The sequence below is a fragment of the Schistocerca piceifrons genome, chromosome 7 (genome assembly GCF_021461385.2).
Source record: "Schistocerca piceifrons isolate TAMUIC-IGC-003096 chromosome 7, iqSchPice1.1, whole genome shotgun sequence".
Lineage (NCBI taxonomy): Eukaryota > Metazoa > Arthropoda > Insecta > Orthoptera > Acrididae > Schistocerca > Schistocerca piceifrons.
Window position 1 is genome coordinate 341,197,262 of NC_060144.1, and position 19,716 is coordinate 341,216,977.

The window sequence follows — 19,716 nt, forward strand, 5'->3', positions numbered from 1 at the left end:
GGTTGATAGGGCATTTCCTGAGGCATCGAGGAAAGTTTTAGTCGCGGAGGGAAGCAAGGGGCGACGTTGAGGGAGGGAGGGGGGGAGGGGAGTCCACCATTACAGAGTGAATCAAGGCTCCAGTGGGTGTGGGTTTTAATATTAAGATGGAAAGACTTGACTTTTACATGACAGGCTAGCGTGGAGAACTGTATCAAAACACTCTGCAGATTGAACACAACATCTCTCAATGTACTACAAAGTTTCGTTATGCTTCACTGTTCACTATCTTGACCTTGGACAAAATATTAATACAGCTACTTTTAACGCTGAGATACGTTCAACTCTTAACATACCATCCAGTTTGTCCCAGTCACGAAAGGCTTTTCGATTATCGTCTTCATCGGTACATTGCGGGTGTACCGTTTCAGCAGACTTCACACTGAATAAGGTAATGCCATTGCTGCATACCTCGAACGGCACACAAATCGGCAAATAACACTTTAAAGATTTCAACATTCCTCGCTGTCAAGCGGTACAAATCCAGGTGGATCTTGGCGAAGCGCTGTGCAACCTAACATTCGACTTGTGAGCGAGGCACTGCACACAGCGTTGTTTGAGATACTCTTCAGAGACTCGGCAACTCAGTACTGAGCCTGTACTTCCAGCTAGCGACGACGCAGCAAGAAATTGACGGTGTTTGAGGTAAGAAAGGAAAATTTATAAGCCATGCTGTAGGCCAGGGACTGTCCAAGAAGTAGTGACAAGAGTTCGATGTTGTATGAGATGTTTGGTGTAGTTCTTTTGTAATGATATGTGCAATTACTTTAAAATAACTTGTCCTGGGTAGCATATTACACAGTGCGCAAAAATTCTGAGCCTACTATATTTTGTAAGAAGGCATTATTCAACAAAAGATAACAGTACTTTTCATGTAAGATTCAGATATAATGAGTACCACTCGTATCAGTTTTGCTATAACATTACAAATGTAACTTGCCCCTCGAAATGTTCAGCTGAGAGACAAGGAATAGCATTTAAAGGTTCTTTCGAAGGGCTGACACCTGCGCCTTTCTGACACCTGTGCCTTTCACCAGTATTTGTCAGTAAATCCATCGTATCTACGAGTACATTGGACGTCACTTACAGTCCTTCAGTTGACATTGCATGAGAGACAGTTTTATGTTACGTCTGATATCGAATAGCATGTCGGTCGTCATAGCTACTGCTGACGTCAAAGTGGTACGTGAAAATTGAGACGTCGCTTGGTTACGGCGTGACGTTGTTCTCTTGTAGCGTAACAGGGCAACGCTACGGGCAGTGACGTCGTACTGAAGTTATGTAATTCTGTGTTGTAGTGCTACTATTCAGTCCAGCTGACGACGACGGCATGAATCCCACCTGGCACGAACAGTAATGATGAACGTTGCTCTAGTATTCTGATCCATTTTATTTCTTTCCAGCGCTGCAGACTGCTTTTATTTGCAGCTACACCACTACGGATGTAACAAGTGTGTAGTTTTCACAAACATCCTGTGAACTACTTATAAAGATTGGTGCAGAGTCGTCGAAACGTTTATAGTCTCCAGTTATCCATATGATTACGAGTTAGTCACTGAAAGAATTAATGGAGGTTTCTTACATTAACCATAACTGTTGAGATATTTATTCGACGAGATTTCGAGATTGCACACGGTTGTCGTGAACTTCACCCCACGATATTTCCTGCCACTTATATTTATTATAATGGGTAAAAACACCTTGAATCCTATCACAAGATCACTGAATAAATTAACATACAGTCATAAATACTGCGCCGGGGCGAAACTACACGTCCGAAAGTCGTCCTCCGGACATCACAGGAGTTTGGCGATGAAAGGTATGTCAAGTGTAGAGCCACGGTGTCAACGTATCTTCTTCGGACTCAATGACAAGTTTCTTAGGCATCTTCCGGTAAGTCTGGGTGTGACATCTGCCCACCTCACGATTTTAAATTGTCGCATCAGCATCTATATTGTACAAACTAATGTAACATGCGTGGTATGGGGTACTTCTCATTGCAACACGTATTTCAGTTCTGTTGGTTGGTGAATCTCGGGAAGAATAGCTGCTTACATGGCTGCAGGAGCCATACGTTGGGGCAGTAGCATATTCGTAGGTTATCGAAACTTTCTAAGTAACTGTTCTGCGAATAGTTGGCATCAGTCTTCAAAGATGTGCCACCTAAGCTTCTTCAGCTTCTCTGTGACGCTTCCTACAGGTCACGTGGTGTCCCTCTTTGTATTCCGTCAGTCCAAAAAGTAGCGAGACTGGATTAGAAAAAAACTTAGAGAAAAGATGGCAGTTTTAATGCTTCAGGTATTCTACAGTCTCCAACCCAGTTCTGTACAACTCACAGAACGTTGATATAGCAATGTGAAACTCTCAGTAAATTCCTTCTTCTGGGTGTTCAACCAGTTTGTTACACTGGCTTGAATGGCGGGTTTGGCATCAAACCGTAGACCCTTCGCCTGAGTGGCATGTACATTATTCATAAAACTAAATTTCATCCCTCCCTTCCCCCCCCCCCCCCCCCCCCCCCCCCGCGTGTTAGTTTTTTCCAGGAAAGAATTGTCTGCGTTCTGCATTTCAATCAAGCCGCTGCAGGCGTCCACGAGTCGTTTTTGTTCGTGAGTCAAGATATGAGCGATAAACTTTGCGCACACTATTCTCTTCCTCAAAAAATTCTGGAGGACGCCTTGAAACCCTTGGTGTTGCTCTATTGTAATTTGCGACAACACGACATTGACGCACTACTGTAGCACATCCACTACTGAAACTGGCTCCCCACGACTGAGTAGCTGCACGCACATGTGTCCTTTATTCTTGTTACTGAAAGCTGCCATCGTAGTTACTGCCCTGGCGTCACTTACACGCAAGGAATGAAATCAGCCCGGAAATTTTTGGCGGTGTATTAGTTCTACGTCCCCTGTTAGTTCTATCTGGAGTGGGTAGTATGCACTGGCTCGGTATTTGAGTGACTTGCAGCCGATCTCCTTTTTGTAACCGCGCTGTATGGTCCCAGTATCCTACCAGTGACTATGTCCGCCACCAGCTCAACCTATGAATGACAAAGCGGTCGCTGCTTACGGGACCACTGTGCTTTCTCACTTGCTTACCGTCAGTACCTCCCTGAGCAGATTCATTGCAAACATTTGCCGGGCAAGGACGCTGCAGCAAGGTCTCGGCCGATCACTGTGGTGTGTGTGTGTATGTGTGTGTGTGTGTGTGTGTGTGTGTACCCCTTCGGGCCGCCCCTGCTGCTCCTTTTTGTGCTGCCTTCCTTCCCCTGCCCGCCGTTCTCGTCGCCTTCTTTTTTCGGCGATTAAGAGGCAGCAGCGGCGGCGGCAGCGGTGGCTGGGTATACGTTACGGTTGTTGGCCCGCAGCGCAGCGCAGCGCGGCTCGGCGCACAGTAATTAGGGGCAGCTAGTCTCCTCTGCTCTCGTCTCGTCCCAGGAGCGGCCTTGGCGACCGCAGAAGCTACTCGCACACGCACCCGCAGCCTTGGACCTTACCGTACAGCTTTGGCTGCGGTCGCACTGGCTCCGACATCGGCCGAACAAGGCGGTTGGTGGAATTCGAATCATTTATTCTCTTCCGTCGAATCGGCCGACGTTACAACATGCAAAACTTTGATTTGAGAAATTCTTTTTTAGTTTAGTTCGGCCGGTATTACACCATCAAATTTCTTTATCAAATATCTTTGTCCAGTATCTTTGTCAAAGATATTTGATGGTGTAATAGGGAACTTTGTCAAATGTCGTCCAGTATTTGATCAAATCTAGGGCCTCGCTGTAGATTTGATCAAAGAAGTCGCTTGTCTTCTGTTCACTGCAATGTGTCATGTTACCACATGGAGCGCTAGCATCGCTGCAGCATTCTGTCGTCTGTGTTGTTTTTATAAATATTGCCGGTAAATACAATTGGTGTGTGTCGACAACTACAAAATTAACAGAGATGTATGAAGCTGATGAGGCGCTTTACAACGTGAGGCACGCTGAATACAAAAATAGATTAAGAAGATTGGACACCTGACCTGACCTAACCTAATCCTCTCCTGTAGCAAGGAATCAGAGTGTTACAGTGAGCCTGTCTTCTGCAGATGTAGCAGTTCTTAAGAATATTGTGCTTTGTAAGTTGAGGATACACTTCATTGAGCACATACAGAAATGTATGCTCATCCATTCTTAAGTAATTGATGTACGACTTGACGTCCTCCACTATAAGCTCACGTAACAAGTTTTGTTGAATGGTTTTGTCTTGTAGTCGTAAAACACCCACGACTTCACTCAGGTATGTTTCTTCCCCCCCCCCCCCCCCCCCCCCGCTTCTCTTATACATGTGCACACAGTGCAATTGTGGTACATGCAACTGCTGCGGTTAGTAACAAGTTGTTGTCAGTCAGCCATCTTGAACTTTGACGAAAAATGTGATGATAGTGTAATACCCCTTCTAGCGCTACGTCAAAGATCTTTGTCAAATATATTTGACGGAATATTTGATCACATCTTTGATCAAATCTTTGACAAAGAAATTTGATAAATACCAGCCTACGAAAAAGAAGGAAACCATAACATCCTAAGGACGAGTAAGGTTATAATAGAAAAAAATGTCTCGGAATGTGTGGCCTGAAATCACTACTTTATTCGAAACCACGGTTTTCTAACAAGTTAGAAATTTAGTAGTAGTTTACTGAATGTTAACTTACATTACCTCATGCATGTTCGGGGCTGTCTATACATTTCATCCTCATGTCTAATCAATATGTCATCTGCAACACAGGCGAAACTTGCATCGGAAATTTTAGGTTTAGATTATAACTTCAGAAAGTTATGTTTACAAACGAGAAAGATGGTGTATGTCTATTTAGTAGTTAAAGTTTCTGTAGTGGACAAAGCAAGCTTCACTGTCTGCTTGCCCGCATCTCGTGGTCGTGCGGTAGCGTTCTCGCTTCCCACGCCCGGGTTCGATTCCCGGTGGGGTCAGGGATTTTCTCTGCCTCGTGATGGCTGGGTGTTGTGTGATGTCCTTAGGTTAGTTAGGTTTAAGTAGTTCTAAGTTCTAGGGGACTGATGACCATAGATGTTAAGTCCCATAGTGCTCAGAGCCATTTGAACCATTTGAACTGTCTGCTTTGAGTTATCGTAGGTTGGAATTACCTGTCCACAAATTATTGTTACTGCTTACTGGCATTGTTAAGGCCACCATTTGGTTAAGTGTCTTGCGGCAGGTTTAGACCTCGTAGGCCTGTATGCTTCTATGTCCTCTACTTTCCTTCCTCATTCTTCGGTACCCTCCATCCTGTCTACTGACGTCGTCCAGCATCTGGCTCCTCTGTACTTCCCTCTTTTACCCGGAATAGAACCTTCAATTGTCTCTACTAGAAATCATTCTCGTCCCAAATCACGTCCTGTCCAGCATTGGTTCCTATCCTTCACTTCCGCAATGTATGAGGTGGTCTGCAAATGTGTGTGTCCAGAACGAATTTTCGCTCTGCAGTGGAGTGTGCGCTGATATGAAACTTACTGGCAGTTTAAAAGTGTGTACCGGACCAAGACACGAACCTGGGTTATTTGCCTTTCGCGGGCAAGTGCTCTACAGCCTGAGCTACCCAAGCACGACTCACGACCCGTCCTCGCACCCTTACCTCCACCACTGCACATCCTACCTTCCAAACTTCATAGAAGTTCCCCTGCGTAACTTGCAAGACAAGCATTCTGGAAGAAAGGATATTGCGGAGACACGGATTAGCCACAGGATGGGGATTGGTGTATGTGCTTCCACTTTTTTGTGCTTTAGGTGTTCAGAATATCTTATCCTAAAATTTGTGTTTGTCTTCCACACATATGCTAAATGAAAGTCACGGAAGCTTAATTGACATACATCTGTTTTGCTGTATTTATTTGAAGTGGTGCAGAGTATTTGCAATCTTACCTTTCTATATCACCATGAATCATTTCGAGCACGTAATTAAACGTTTTTCTCTTTGTCTCGTATATTTGCAAAATTTGTCTGGTTATTCCAACCACTCACAGAAAGAGATTCTAACCTCTATAATACACTCCTGGAAATTGAAATAAGAACACCGTGAATTCATTGTCCCAGGAAGGGGAAACTTTATTGACACATTCCTGGGGTCAGATACATCACATGATCACACTGACAGATCCACAGGCACATAGACACAGGCAACAGAGCATGCACAATGTCGGCACTAGTACAGTGTATATCCACCTTTTGCAGCAATGCAGGCTGCTATTCTCCCATGGAGACGATCGTAGAGATGCTGGATGTAGTCCTGTGGAACGGCTTGCCGTGCCATTTCCACCTGGCGCCTCAGTTGGACCAGCGTTCGAGCTGGACGTGCAGACCGCGTGAGACGACGCTTCATCCAGTCCCAAACATGCTCAATGGGGGACAGATCCGGAGATCTTGCTGGCCAGGGTAGTTGATGTACACCTTCTAGAGCACGTTGGGTGGCACGGGATACATGCGGACGTGCATTGTCCTGTTGGAACAGCAAGTTCCCTTGCCGGTCTAGGAATGGTAGAACGATGGGTTCGATGACGGTTTGGATGTACCGTGCACTACTCAGTGTCCCCTCGACGATCACCAGTGGTGTACGGCCAGTGTAGGAGATCGCTCCCCACACCATGATGCCGGGTGTTGGCCCTGTGTGCCTCGGTCGTATGCAGTCCTGATTGTGGCACTCACCTGCACGGCGTCAAACACGCATACGACCATCATTGGCACCATGGCAGAAGCGACTCTCATCGCTGAAGACGACACGTCTCCATTCGTCCCTCCATTCACGCCTGTCGCGACACCACTGGAGGCGGGCTGCACGATGTTGGGGCGTGAGCGGAAGACGGCCTAACGGTGTGCGGGACCGTAGCCCAGCTTCATGGAGACGGTTGCGAATGGTCCTCGCCGATACCCCAGGAGCAACAGTGTCCCTAATTTGCTGGAAAGTGGCGGTGCGGTCCCCTACGGCACTGCGTAGGATCCTACGGTCTTGGCGTGCATCCGTGCGTCGCTGCGCTCCGGTCCCAGGTCGACGGGCACGTGCACCTTCCGCCGACCACTGGCGACAACATCGATGTACTGTGGAGACCTCACGCCCCACGTGTTGAGCAATTCGGCGGTACGTCCACCCGGCCTCCCGCTTGCCCACTATACGCCCTCGCTCAAAGTCCGTCAACTGCACATACGGTTCACGTCCACGCTGTCGCGGCATGCTACCAGTGTTAAAGACTGCGATGGAGCTCCGTATGCCACGGCAAACTGGCTGACACTGACAGCGGCGGTGCACAAATGCTGCGCAGCTAGCGCCATTCGACGGCCAACACCGCGGTTCCTGGTGTGTCCGCTGTGCCGTGCGTGTGATCATTGCTTGTACAGCCCTCTCGCAGTGTCCGGAGCAAGTATGGTGGGTCTGACACACCGGTGTCAATGTGTTCTTTTTTCCATTTCCAGGAGTGTAGAATACATTCCAACTTGACCTGGGCTTCTTCATCCTGCCAAAAAATGACGGAGATCGGACCCACTGTAACCTAACTGTTGGTCTATTTAACCTCCAAGTCATTTATAGTATCTCATCCATCGACAAAATAAGATAACAATCTACAGTTACAAGGGAGATGGACACATGTGAAAAACACAGTAATTTCCTCTGCAGCAAATGGATTTTACGTCTTCTATAAGGCGCTGCCAAGTACACCTCGTTGTTATGAAACACTTCGATCAGGTTGCTGAAGCCCCGTATTGTGATACGGTAAACCAACTACCAACTTTACTGGTCGCTAGGGATCAGAAGGACGGCTATCAATTTTGCGAGCTGCTACAGCACGAAGCTGTTTTAACCCACGTCTACAGCTACATGACTCCTCTGCGCTTACACGTGTACTTGGCAGAGGGTTCACAGAACCACTTTCAGACTTCAGAACTTTCGGACTATCATCTTCCAGAGCAGGAGATATCCATTTAAACTGACTATTTCCTGCTAATGCTGGTTCTGTCGTACTTTTTTTATGAAATGTGCTACTTCCAGCCAAGCCTATGACAAGATTCTTTTAATAAAGGTATTAATAAACAACGACTTTCATGAGAAAATCACTTGACTTTGAAAACAGCAGAGTCGGTCAAGTCCACCGCTCATTTTGCCGAGAGGGTCCTTGCCCATTCTCCAGGCTCGAGAACAGCCGACTTCCGGGGTACACGGGAAACCGATTAGCCAACGGTTGCGACCGGAAACGATGTGTTATAAAAGCTGCTTAGCTTCAAATACGTAACTGTTTTTGGTTTCTGCATCTCCAGAACTCCACCGACAAACTACAGAGGGGGCAGTATAGACCAAAACATGAAAATCATGGGCTCTAAAACGCATACCTTCAGAACGATGAGCACTTCGATACTGTAAAACTTATTTCTTCTATTGCAAGCTGTTTATTTTCCATATTTTGGAAGGAGGTAGTATGGACCAAAACAAGGAAAAAAGTCTGTCAAATGCATAGCGTAAGTGTTCCTTCACGTTTCCCCTTCACTATCGCATCAGCAACTGTGGACCTAGGGAAGTTTAGGAATGTGGAAATCTCGCGTACAGACCTATGAGAGAGAAGTGACACCCAATCACCTGACCACGTTCGAAGTCCGTACATTCCACGGACCGCCCCATTTCGCTTTTTCAAATTTGAATGACTACTGAGGTCGCTGATAAGGAGTACCTGGCAGTAGGTGGCAGCAAAATGCACTTAATATGAAAAACGTATGTTTTTGGGGTGGTCCGGATACTTTTGGTCTCATAGTGTACATAGCTGCGACTCATACGCCCTTTCTCCAGACTGCAGAATAGCCCCGTCACATGAAATGACAGCTTGCTGTAAGTGTAGAAGATTGTAAGTTAACATCAGTAGGATACAGTTTGTCAACGTCTAGGCGTAAAGTCGCAAAGCGATATGAAATGCAATGAACATGTCAGGTTGGTAGGACGGAAGGCGAATGCTCAACATACTTTTATTGGGAGAATTTTGGGAAAGCATAGCTTCATCCATAAAGGAGACGGCTTGTAGAAAGATAGTGCGACCAATTCTTGAGTACTGTTCGAGTGATTGGGATCCCCACCAGGTCAGATTAAAGGAAAATATTGAAGTACTTCGGAGGTGGGTTGCTAGATTTTTTAACAGTGGGTTCAGTCAGCACTCAAGTATTACGGAGGTGCTAGGTGAACTCAAACGGGAATCCCTGTAGGGAAGATTGTGCTCATTCCGCAAAGCATTATTGTGCGAATTTAGAGGAGCAGCATTAGTGGCCGACTCTATAGTGGTTCTACTGCCACCAGTGCATATTTTGCGGAAGGACCATGGAGATAAGATGCGAGAAATTATGACTATTACGAGTGCATTTAGGCAGTCGTTTTTCCCTAGCTCTATTTGGGAGTAGAACAGGAGAGGAAATGATTCGTAGCAGTACAAGGTACCCTCCGTCATGCACTGTACCATGGTTTGCGGAGTATGTATGTAGATGTAGACGTAGATTACTTGTAGAGAAGTTGGACAGTCCACGTTGTATCAACGCAACAAATCGGGCAACGGCATTCACGTTGTAGTCCTCGGCAGGTCTAAACATGATATCTCCTTCTGCCATTCGGCTACGTTCCACTTGGACCCATCTTACAGCACTGACTGTACACGACAGACTAGCACCAACACAGCACTTCATAGTCAAAAATGTTCAAATGTGTGTGAAATATTATGGGACTTACCTGCTAAGGCCATCAGTCCCTAAGCTTACACACTACGTAACCTAAATTATCCTAAGGACAAACACACACTCCCATGCCCGAGGGAGGACTCGAACCTCCGCCGAGATTAGCCGCACAGTCCATGACTGCAGCGCCCCAGACCGCTCGGCTAATCCCGCACGGCACTTCATTGTCATGACTTGCGTCATCAGTGGGGGCTCACATCATCGATTGGTAGTAGTTGTACATTATCTGCTGCATTGCAAAGAGACCAAGTGCTCTTTGAGTATGGTTGCCAATATTTCGTCTAGTTGTAGCTCTTTTAGTAGGGTTGCTAATATTTCTTCTAGTTGTATTATAATCTTATTTTGTAAACGTTTTTTTCGATTAGTGACTATTTAAGCTCTAACATAGAAACTGCAACGATTTTAACTGCACAAGTTGGGGTCACACATGACTGATTTTAAAATAACCCTACGCATATATAATGACTCCAGATACGTCATACATTTGAACTACATGAAAATAACCAAACAACTGCAAACGCTAATCGTGTATTGTGAAGTAGATCCCTCGAATGATGAGCATACTTCTCGAATGTTCTCTATCATTTTGTAATGACACATAGCGTGGGTGAAGCTAAATAATAATGAGTCCGGTTCAGTGGCCAAGTGCAAGTCTTGTAATTGGCTGCCACGTCGTGGTCTTGCGTGTCCTTAATGTATCCCCCTTATCCAGCTGGAAAAGCGTGACGTAGAGTAAAACGTGGAACTCGAACCACGTCTCGTTCCTGGCAACTCCTCGCACCGTTGAGAGTGGAAGGTTAGTTTAAACGCAAAGTGGTCCGGCCGGTATTTGATCTGGCCACCTCTCGGTTTCGAGTCACCCTCCTTACCACTACCCCACCAGGCCTGACGGTAAAGCGAGATGCCACATTTAGGGTAAGGAAAGCAATACGTCACCGACGATCCAGTCGATACCAGTAGCAGCGACAATTTATTTTAAGCCATGGTATGAACGGTAATTAAGGAGCACTGTGCGCAGATGAGTTGTGGTGCATATTTCACGCTTACTGACGTCACGGCGACAGAAAATTCTAGAGTTAACGTCTAAATGTAGTCACAACAGGTGCTCCCCTCTCCCCCCGCCTTTCCCCCGCTGACCTGCATCCGCGTTACGTAAGCTTAAGGCACCTGCTATCGATTAAGTGCTGCGGTGAAATTTTGATGAACGATCGGGTCGGACGAGAAGGGCAATAGAAGTCGATAGAGATAAAACGGAATGTTGTTCCAGCGCTGGCCCGCACGCAACCTCAGCGCTAGTGCGACGTCACAGGTGACCGCTGGCTCAAGCCGCGGCACGCCGAGCGTTCTGCGGAAACGAGAGGGGTGCTGACGGAAGTCTCGGACAAGAACAGAGTTGTCAACATGCGAAAAGATGCACGGCTCTTAGTAAGGAACCGATAAGCCATTTACGAAGAAAGAAGTCATTATAGAGGCAAAAAATAAAATAAAACAGTGAAAAAATTTTAAAAATTTTCACGAAGGATGAATCAGGAAATCTGTTATATCCCATAGGAGCCATCCCAACGTTTCTACATGAGCATCCACAGTAGGTAAGCTACTATGATAATGGTAGAGAGTACGTTTCATTCTGCTATACATTAGAATTTCTTGCCTTTCCAATCGCACTTGGAACATGAGAAAAAATTAATGTTTAATGATTCTGTGCACTATGCAATTAGTACGGTCTTGGTCGGTTAGGCTTATTTGATATGGGGTCGAACAATCAGGGCAATTTTCTGGAACGGGTCGCACGATTGTTTAGTAAGAGCGTTTGTAACCAGTCACCGTTGTAGACCAACTAGATTTTCCCAGTATCCTATCATTGAACCCATTCCTTTTCGTACGACACAATCACAAAAACATGTAACAATGTAGCAACCGGCTTTCTACCACCAAATACAACATGTAACAAAACTTCTTCCCTTCTTTACTACATTAGTGAGCACGCTTATTTATTATGCCTATACAGTAATTTTGTTGTTTAATACGTTCACATCGTCATGCGCCTGTGAACCACACTCCTCCAATACACCCTCCATCCCACCCCCAATCCCTAACCCCAAATGTTGACCTTTGATTAGATTGCCATCACAGTCCAAAACTCGCAAGGATTGCCAGGTGCTTTCAGATGTTAACGGAGGTGATCCAAGTTCATATCAGCAGCCCATCTTAAATTACGACTTGAGCTGAAAAACATCGAACATTCATAAGAGATAAACGAAAACTTTTACCTTTAAAATAACTGTAGTAAGTACCACAAGGTCTTACGCGCATGTATGTAAGAGGTACATCCTTCTAAAACTGGGTCGTTCTTTTCAAAATAAATGTTTTGCACTTCTATGCATAAGTTTCTATCTTCATTTGGGTAGAAATTGTCTTGCGAAGTATGATGAACTATTTACATCACTTTATTGATCATCTGTACCACGTCTCAAATAAATTTTATACACCAGACTTGTTTTCCCTCAGTGTATTTTATTTTACATTTGTTCCTTAATTTACAGCCGACAGATAATTTAATTCTTACCTGGATGGGCCTACTATGCGTTATAACTCTCTACCGACTTACAGGTATAACTTAGGGTCCATCGCGAAATGGAGAACTCTGCGACGAATTGAAGATTAACGACTATGTCGTGTTTTCACTTCGAATAAAAACTGTAAAGCTTATAACAAAAAGCTGCCATTTCAAGCTTTACTGTAATACCAGGAAGGATATAGGGAAAGCCGTTGGACGTTTGTCACTGCAGTCTTCACATTTAATTTATTTCCATTCCGTTCCGTACACCTGCTGGCATTCTTGCCGTCACGCATGACGGAAGCTCATCAGCAATGCTTCATTATCCCCTCATCGGCCTTCTGCCAGCGTTGTTTCCACCGCGACTGCATGACATAAGCTCTTCTTGGTGTTTATCGGTTCACAGAGAAAAACGCATCTTCAAGGACTTCATGATTTACATCCCGCTTACTATCCATAAGGATGACGGAACTAGCCGTGCATAATGTAAATTGCTGGGGAATCTGCTATGACGCCGTGGACTGGAAGTCATCATCGAAAGCAAAGTAACATCGGCTGGCAGTAAGCGTGACAGGATTTCTCCTGCTCACAATAAATATGAGTGAATTAATAAGTACGTTCTAACAGCAGTGAGAGATTATTCCGACATTTGCAAAAGGTGATAAAAAGATGTGAGTTCAGGATGCCGGTTGATTAATCACGGCGCTAACAATAAATAAAAGCCAATATTTACTACGGAAAGAATGTAAATAGCCCTCGCATCAAAATAAGGTACTGGAATTCTCTGTAAAATTTCTTAACACAGTTATTGGTATTTATTTCAGTTCGAACTACCGAGCGACTCGATGTAAAATGGCTCTGAACATTATGGGACTTAACATCTGAGGTCATCAGTCCCCTAGAACTTAGAACTGCTTAAACGCAACTAACCTAAGAACATCTCACACATCCATGCCCGAGGCAGGATTTGAACCTGTGAGCGTAGCAGCAGCGCGGTTCCGGACTGAAACGTCTAGAACCGCTCGGTCACATCGGCAGGCGACTCGAAGTAAGGAAGGACTTGTGGTTAAATGTTTGACAAAATTAACATGTCGCTTCACATGTTATATGAACATGATAGCATCACAGCGGTTACAATACCTACAGAAATATCGAAGCAGTCGATCAGTCTGGAACCGCGCGACCGCTACGGTCGCAGGTTCGAATCCTGCCTCGGGCTGGGATGTGTGTGATGTCCTTAAGTTAGTTAGGTTTAAGTAGTTCTAAGTTCTAGGGGAGTGATGACCTCAGATGTTAAGTCCCATAGAGCTCAGAGCCATCTCAACCACTTGAAGCAGTCGATTATGCCAGACAGCAGCCTTAAACGACTGAAAGCAAAGAGCGCTAAGGCGTGCCCGCTTTTAAAGGGACGTGAAGCAGAACGTGCGATATGAGAAAATTACGCTCTACTGTAACCGTTCAAGAATGTTTGTTTTAATGTAGATTAGCGTATACCAATGCCTGCTTGCTACCTGAGAACTGGTTGACCCTGCCAGTTACTTGTTAGCACTAAGTAACTTTCAAGTTCGGTCACGTCATATACGAGGTATTGCCAGCATTGATAGTCACTTCAGGTATACAAAAATGTAAAACCATACCAACTCTGTAACTCTCGCGTTTGTATTTGTAATGTTACATTACGTCAGAATTCCACCACAGCTCCTGAGAATTGTTTCTGGCTTCGTTTTACGTCAGGGAACAAACATCGTAATTCACATTGATTTCGGCATTTCCAACGCTTGCCATCAGCTGGAAGGTGCTACGGCACAGTGATACAATACACCAGATTCTTGTTTCATTCGGGAGGACGACGGTTCAATCCCGCGCCCGGCCTTCCTGATTTTGGTTTTCCGTGATTTCCCTAAATCGTTCCAGACAAATGCCGAAATGGTTCCTTTGAAAGGGCACGGCCGACTTCCTTCCCCGTCCTACTCTAATCCAATGAGACCGATGACCTCGCGGTTTGGTCTCTTCCCCCAAAACAACCTCCAACCATTCTTGTTCACCTCCTTCTGCAATGAACAGAATACTAAACCGACAAGTCAATCGCTTCCTGAAATGCCGTTGCTCTTTCCCCGACTCAAAACAAAGTTTTGTTCATCACCTTCGTAAAGCGCATTCCACGTAATGGATCTCGTGAATCTGAACTATTCTCTCTTCCAACGAAATGCTATAGCTTGATTTCAGAAGAATAGAATTTAACAAAATAACACAAAAGCTGAAACGAATAAGTATGTCATATTCTACATATTTAGTAAGGAAAACCTGTTGCGAAATTTAGTTGCAGTGTGAGGTAACATTACGGGGAAGGGTAGTCGTTAGGTTGAGTATTCAATCAACGACGTAATGCGCTGAACAATCCCGCGTACGCAGCGCTACGAAGATCTTGATTGTATTGTCCGTTCTTCCTGTGTGTGTGTGTGTGTGTGTGTGTGCGTGCGTGTGTGCTTCTCCAGCTTGCAACACCGCTTAGTCTAACGAAAGTGAAAGCAGTTATTCTCCTGCCTTCAGTTCCCGCGCCTTGTTCTTGACCCTAGCGGAGAGTCACCACTGGAATACAAGCATAGAAGCATTTCACAAACTGTGTGAGTAATCGCCGTCAGTAACAATACAAAGAAAGCTTTTAATGAAAAGTAGCCTTTAGTGACTTTCAGAGGAACTTTAAAAATTGTTTTATCACTTTACTCATTTTACCACAGATAGCGTAATGTTGTCTTCTTCAGTTATGTTTTCATTTATGGAACATGCTTTATTTTTTGTAAAAACGCTCTGCAATATATTTAACGGCGTACTAGCTATCTTTTATGCGACCTTTTACAAGAGCTGAAGCCTGATCGAATACTCTTACAGTTTAACTCCATAGGAACTATATATTTAATAATATTGAACAGAAAACACACTTCCAAATAGAAGTAAGCTACTTTTAGCACGTTGGATTCATAACTCAAAATTATACGCGACCTCTCATGATTTGCGGGGCATCCGAAGAAGACAAGAATGCTCGATCCTATAAAGAAAATCAGTTCGTGTTTGTTCATTCCTGCAAAGGAAATTTACAGATTGTCGGAGTCTTAGCTACTGAACATTACGTAGCACACCTTTGTTGTTGTCTGTTATAGCACAGATGATATCTGCATAAACCGATCATTCGATTGCTCAGAATACTGAAATGGAATGAATATGCACATTTTGTCGTTCATCTCCGTGATTCCGGTTTGCAACTGGACGATAAATGTGTTTAGTACCATCGAACGCGCAATAATTAGCTAAATATTTTATTCCTTGTTTGATGAAACATAACAGTATATCAAATTTTTAATACCCGCATAACATTGAAGTTCTGTTGCAATGATTGAGGCTAGCAACTGTTGAAAGATGTGAAAGGATGTCGATATGATTTCGTCGTGGGTAAATCTGGAGGTTAAACACAGTTCGGCAGTAACACGTTTGGAGAAGTGCAATTCACCTGCAATCACAACACTTAGCTAATAAAGCGTCACTGCGATCTTACACTATGGAGAAAAGTACTTCTGGCTCCACTATCTCGTCTTCACTTCCCTGTTCCATTCACAAATGGCTCCTGTGTGAATTATTGTCATTGAAGGTGTGCATTGGCTCTCATTTATCTGATTTTGCCGGTTCACCATTTCGCGAGAAGTGTGTGAGAGGAATTATTATGTTACTAGACTCTTTTCAAGAGAAAACCTCTCCGCGATGCACAACACCTGTCTCGAAGTGACTGTCACTGGAATTAGTTGGGCATCTCTGCAAGGCTTTAGCGCTCAGTAAACGATTCCGGGTTGGTACTCTTTGATCTTGTCGCTTCTATTCATCCTAGTTGGCAAGGGTCCTAGACTGATGTGCAGTACTCAAGAAGCTGTCGACCAAGTGTTTTATAAGCCACTTCTTTCGTAGATGAACTAAATTTTCTTCATATTCTCCCAATGAATCTCAGCCCGGATCCTGTTTTTCCCACTGTTCGTTTTACGTGACCGTCCGTACAGTTACTACTAAGTATTTGATAGGACTTACTGTTACCAGCGATTTTAGTCAATAGTGTAACGTAAGTGTAGTGGTTTTCTTTACATACCTACGCTACAGTCATATTGTTCTAGATGCCGTTTAAGTGTCTTTGGTACCTTATAAAAATAGCGGATATCAAATGTTCGCAGATACAGGCAACAAGTCTAGCCACTTACATTTCGAGACTATGGTACACCGGACTTCCAGAGCCGACAGACGCTTCATGATGACGGCGGTAAGCTCGGGAAAATGTCCACATAATACAAACGAGGAATCCAGAAATCCTGTAAGTACTATGAAGCTTCGATTCGTATAAGTGCCGTCCTGTACAAACAGCCGGTATTTAAGCCACCATACCATAAATGAAACATTCGTTGTAGCTACACAAACACTTTCATTGCATGGGAGTATAACTCCGTGTGTACCTCCTCTTACACTTGTTCAAAAATGTGTACGAACACAGACAAAACAGACCGTCGCTAACCTGGAGGTACTTTCCCAGAGACGCTAATAATCTGGTTTGGCAGGTTTTCGTGAACATAAACTGTTATGTCAGGGGAACCTAGAGACAAACTCGAAGAACATGGTGCAGTCCCACACAGATTTGGGCCGTTTTTACACCGTCGGGGATCTTCGATCAATCATTTACAAAAGCAAAGACCACCATGCAACCTTTATAAAAACAGCCAGTACAGCATCAAATACTCTAACTGGACCTTTGTAAATGATGTTTGACAATATATATATATATATATATATATATATATATATATATATATATATAGAGAGAGAGAGAGAGAGAGAGAGAGAGAGAGAGAGACAGATCTTTATTTATGACGCGACTACTCAACTACTACGTCATCTACGTCATTTGTAAAATTGAAACTAGCGACCCGTTTCGGCTTCGCACGGGTAGCACCAAGAATCTACGAGCGGACGACTAATTTAACATAGCAGCAGTAGATTATATGCAAACACGCCTTCCTCACATATCAGTTTGTTACTGAAAACAGTCTCCAAATCCCTACAGTAGTTCCTGAGATCAGCCTTCACATACAGACAGTAAAGCACATTGGGGGCATTTTTAATTCACCATAGTTCGGCCAGTTCGCACGGAGTATTTATAAATTATACACACGAAGCTTCGTAGTGAATCGGTCGGCTGTTAGTGAATGCCGTATCAAAATCTTTATAGTATTTCCTGAGCGTAGCCTTCAAATACAGACAGAAAAAGAGGGCTGGAGACTTCCATATAGATGTAGAGGCAGTGCAGTAACATTCTGCTATCTGTGAGTACACGATTAACGTAGACTATCATATTGTGTTTTCAGTATAAATGACATCGTACGTGTGTACTTTGAAAATGTGTAACACATTAAACACTACCGTTTTCCTAACGAAAATAGCAGTATCAGGACGAGGAATGCGGAGGAAAAAAGAGAATTTTCGGCAGGAGACAAGTTTTCCAAGCATGAAAGAGTACATACGCAATTTTTTTCCAGTCGAAAAACAGACATTTCGCAAAACAAAACAGTTCTGGTCGCTGCTGCAAAGTAGATCAATTTGTACTCAGACTGTAGTTTGACAGTGTTAGTGACATAATACATTTTCTTTTACGTGAAACGATGACTATTGTCATGCAAGGTTTTCGCTGCGGCAGCACGTGCTGGTCTTTACAGCGAAGCTGATTCCGCGCGCTCGCTCACCTGTCGCAGACACGTGGCTCGGCAGTGCGCGACGGCCAGAGGGGACCACGTGGGGTCCTCCAGCGAGTCCGCAGCGCCACCGGAGGCTCCAGAGACGGCGCCGCTCCAGGACAGCGCCAGCAGCAGCACGCGCGTCGCCGCCGAAGCCGACCTGCCCGCACTCACAGCCATCGGGAGACGAGATGATGGTGTCCTCCGATCAGCTGCTCCTCACATAGCGGACACACGTCACAATAGGTCACTCTGCGCAGGGCCGTAGCGCGCGGCGGTGCTCGAGTGAAACAGTGATACGACAAGTGCAGTTGCAAGCGTCCGCGCCGATAGCAAGAGTGAGTACTGTGCTTTTCAAACCTAAGTGCAACGGATGACACGCATCACTTCATTAAACAAAAAAATACTGCTCGCTGCTTGTATTCCTCCCATGCTCCACTTCAGGTCACTGACAAGCGAAACAAAGCGTGCGCTCGTGGTTTTACTCAGTAACCGTAAATACGTATCAGTAACCGTAAATACGTATCCCACTTGTTAGTGACGTTTTCCTATAACTTTAAAACGAGGTACCTGACACATTGACACACTTGCTCTACTCACGACATTGACTGCGTCATCGGATCGAATGAGACGGTGCTTGCATAGTGTCGTGACACACCATGTAGGTTGACACTGCCTCTTTGGAACGTTGTCTTTCCCTCGAATTAGAAGCTTCGTTGAAGCACGATCCAATGTACACTTCCTCCTTCTCTCAGAAATCCCACCTTCCCCGCGTGCTTTCGAGCACGCACTGAAAGTTAGTCTGCCACCCGCGTAGCTACAGCTGCTCCATCCCCACTACCGTCGCCCGGCGCCGCGAGTCACGTGACTGTCCCCCACCACAGGCAGGTCCGCCCCATCTGACCTCTGCTGCCACCACGGCGGGAGCGGCATTCTCCAGAAACAGCCTACAGTCCGCGTTGGAACATCGAGGCTGTTGCTGCCGCTCCAAGTCAAACAACGTGTACGCTAGATGCGTTTGTATTGGAAGGAGAACGCTAAAATCTTTCCTGCTCAACAACGTATCTGCATCTTCAACCTGTGAATTACTGTGAAGGAGACGTTTTATCGTTTGTAAGGTCAAAAGCAAGAAGAAGGGACCGGTTGGTAGGACATCAAGGGATCACAAATTTAGTATTGGGGGACAGCGTGGAGGGTAAATATCGTAGAGGGAGACCAAGAGATGAATACACTAAGCAGATTCAGAAGGGCGCAGGTTGCAGTAAGTACTCTGAGATGAAGAAGCTTGCACAGGATAGAGTAGCATGGAGAGCTGCATCAAACCAGTCTCAGGGCTGAAGACCACAACAACAACAACAACAACAAAGTCAAAAGAATATCAATAAGCTGCATTTGTTCTAGTTTACCAAGTCTAATTGAGCACAGTTTTGCGGTAGAGTCGAGACTCCATAGGAAGCGGGGATCCTGGCGTGCTAAATAACAGAAAAATAACAAATTTATTGCATCACAAAACAATTTACACACGGCACGCGCTGATAGCATTAACACATTTCATCTTAAGAAGTCAGATACTTATACTACAATTATACAAGACTGCGAAGTATTAATTAAAAGC

General features: G+C 44.9%; 1 protein-coding gene across 1 annotated transcript in view; it reads right to left on the minus strand.

Moving 5' to 3' along the window:
• Window positions 1-18,880, minus strand: part of LOC124805691 — a gene marked incomplete at its 3' end in the record, with an annotated part of 158,839 nt that extends 139,959 nt beyond the window's left edge. The window contains exon 1 of the mRNA XM_047266261.1: window positions 18,111-18,880. Within this exon, the coding sequence (XP_047122217.1) occupies window positions 18,111-18,281 (171 nt within the window). The remainder of the gene's footprint in view (window positions 1-18,110) is intronic.
• Between the last annotated feature and the right edge of the window lie 836 nt (window positions 18,881-19,716).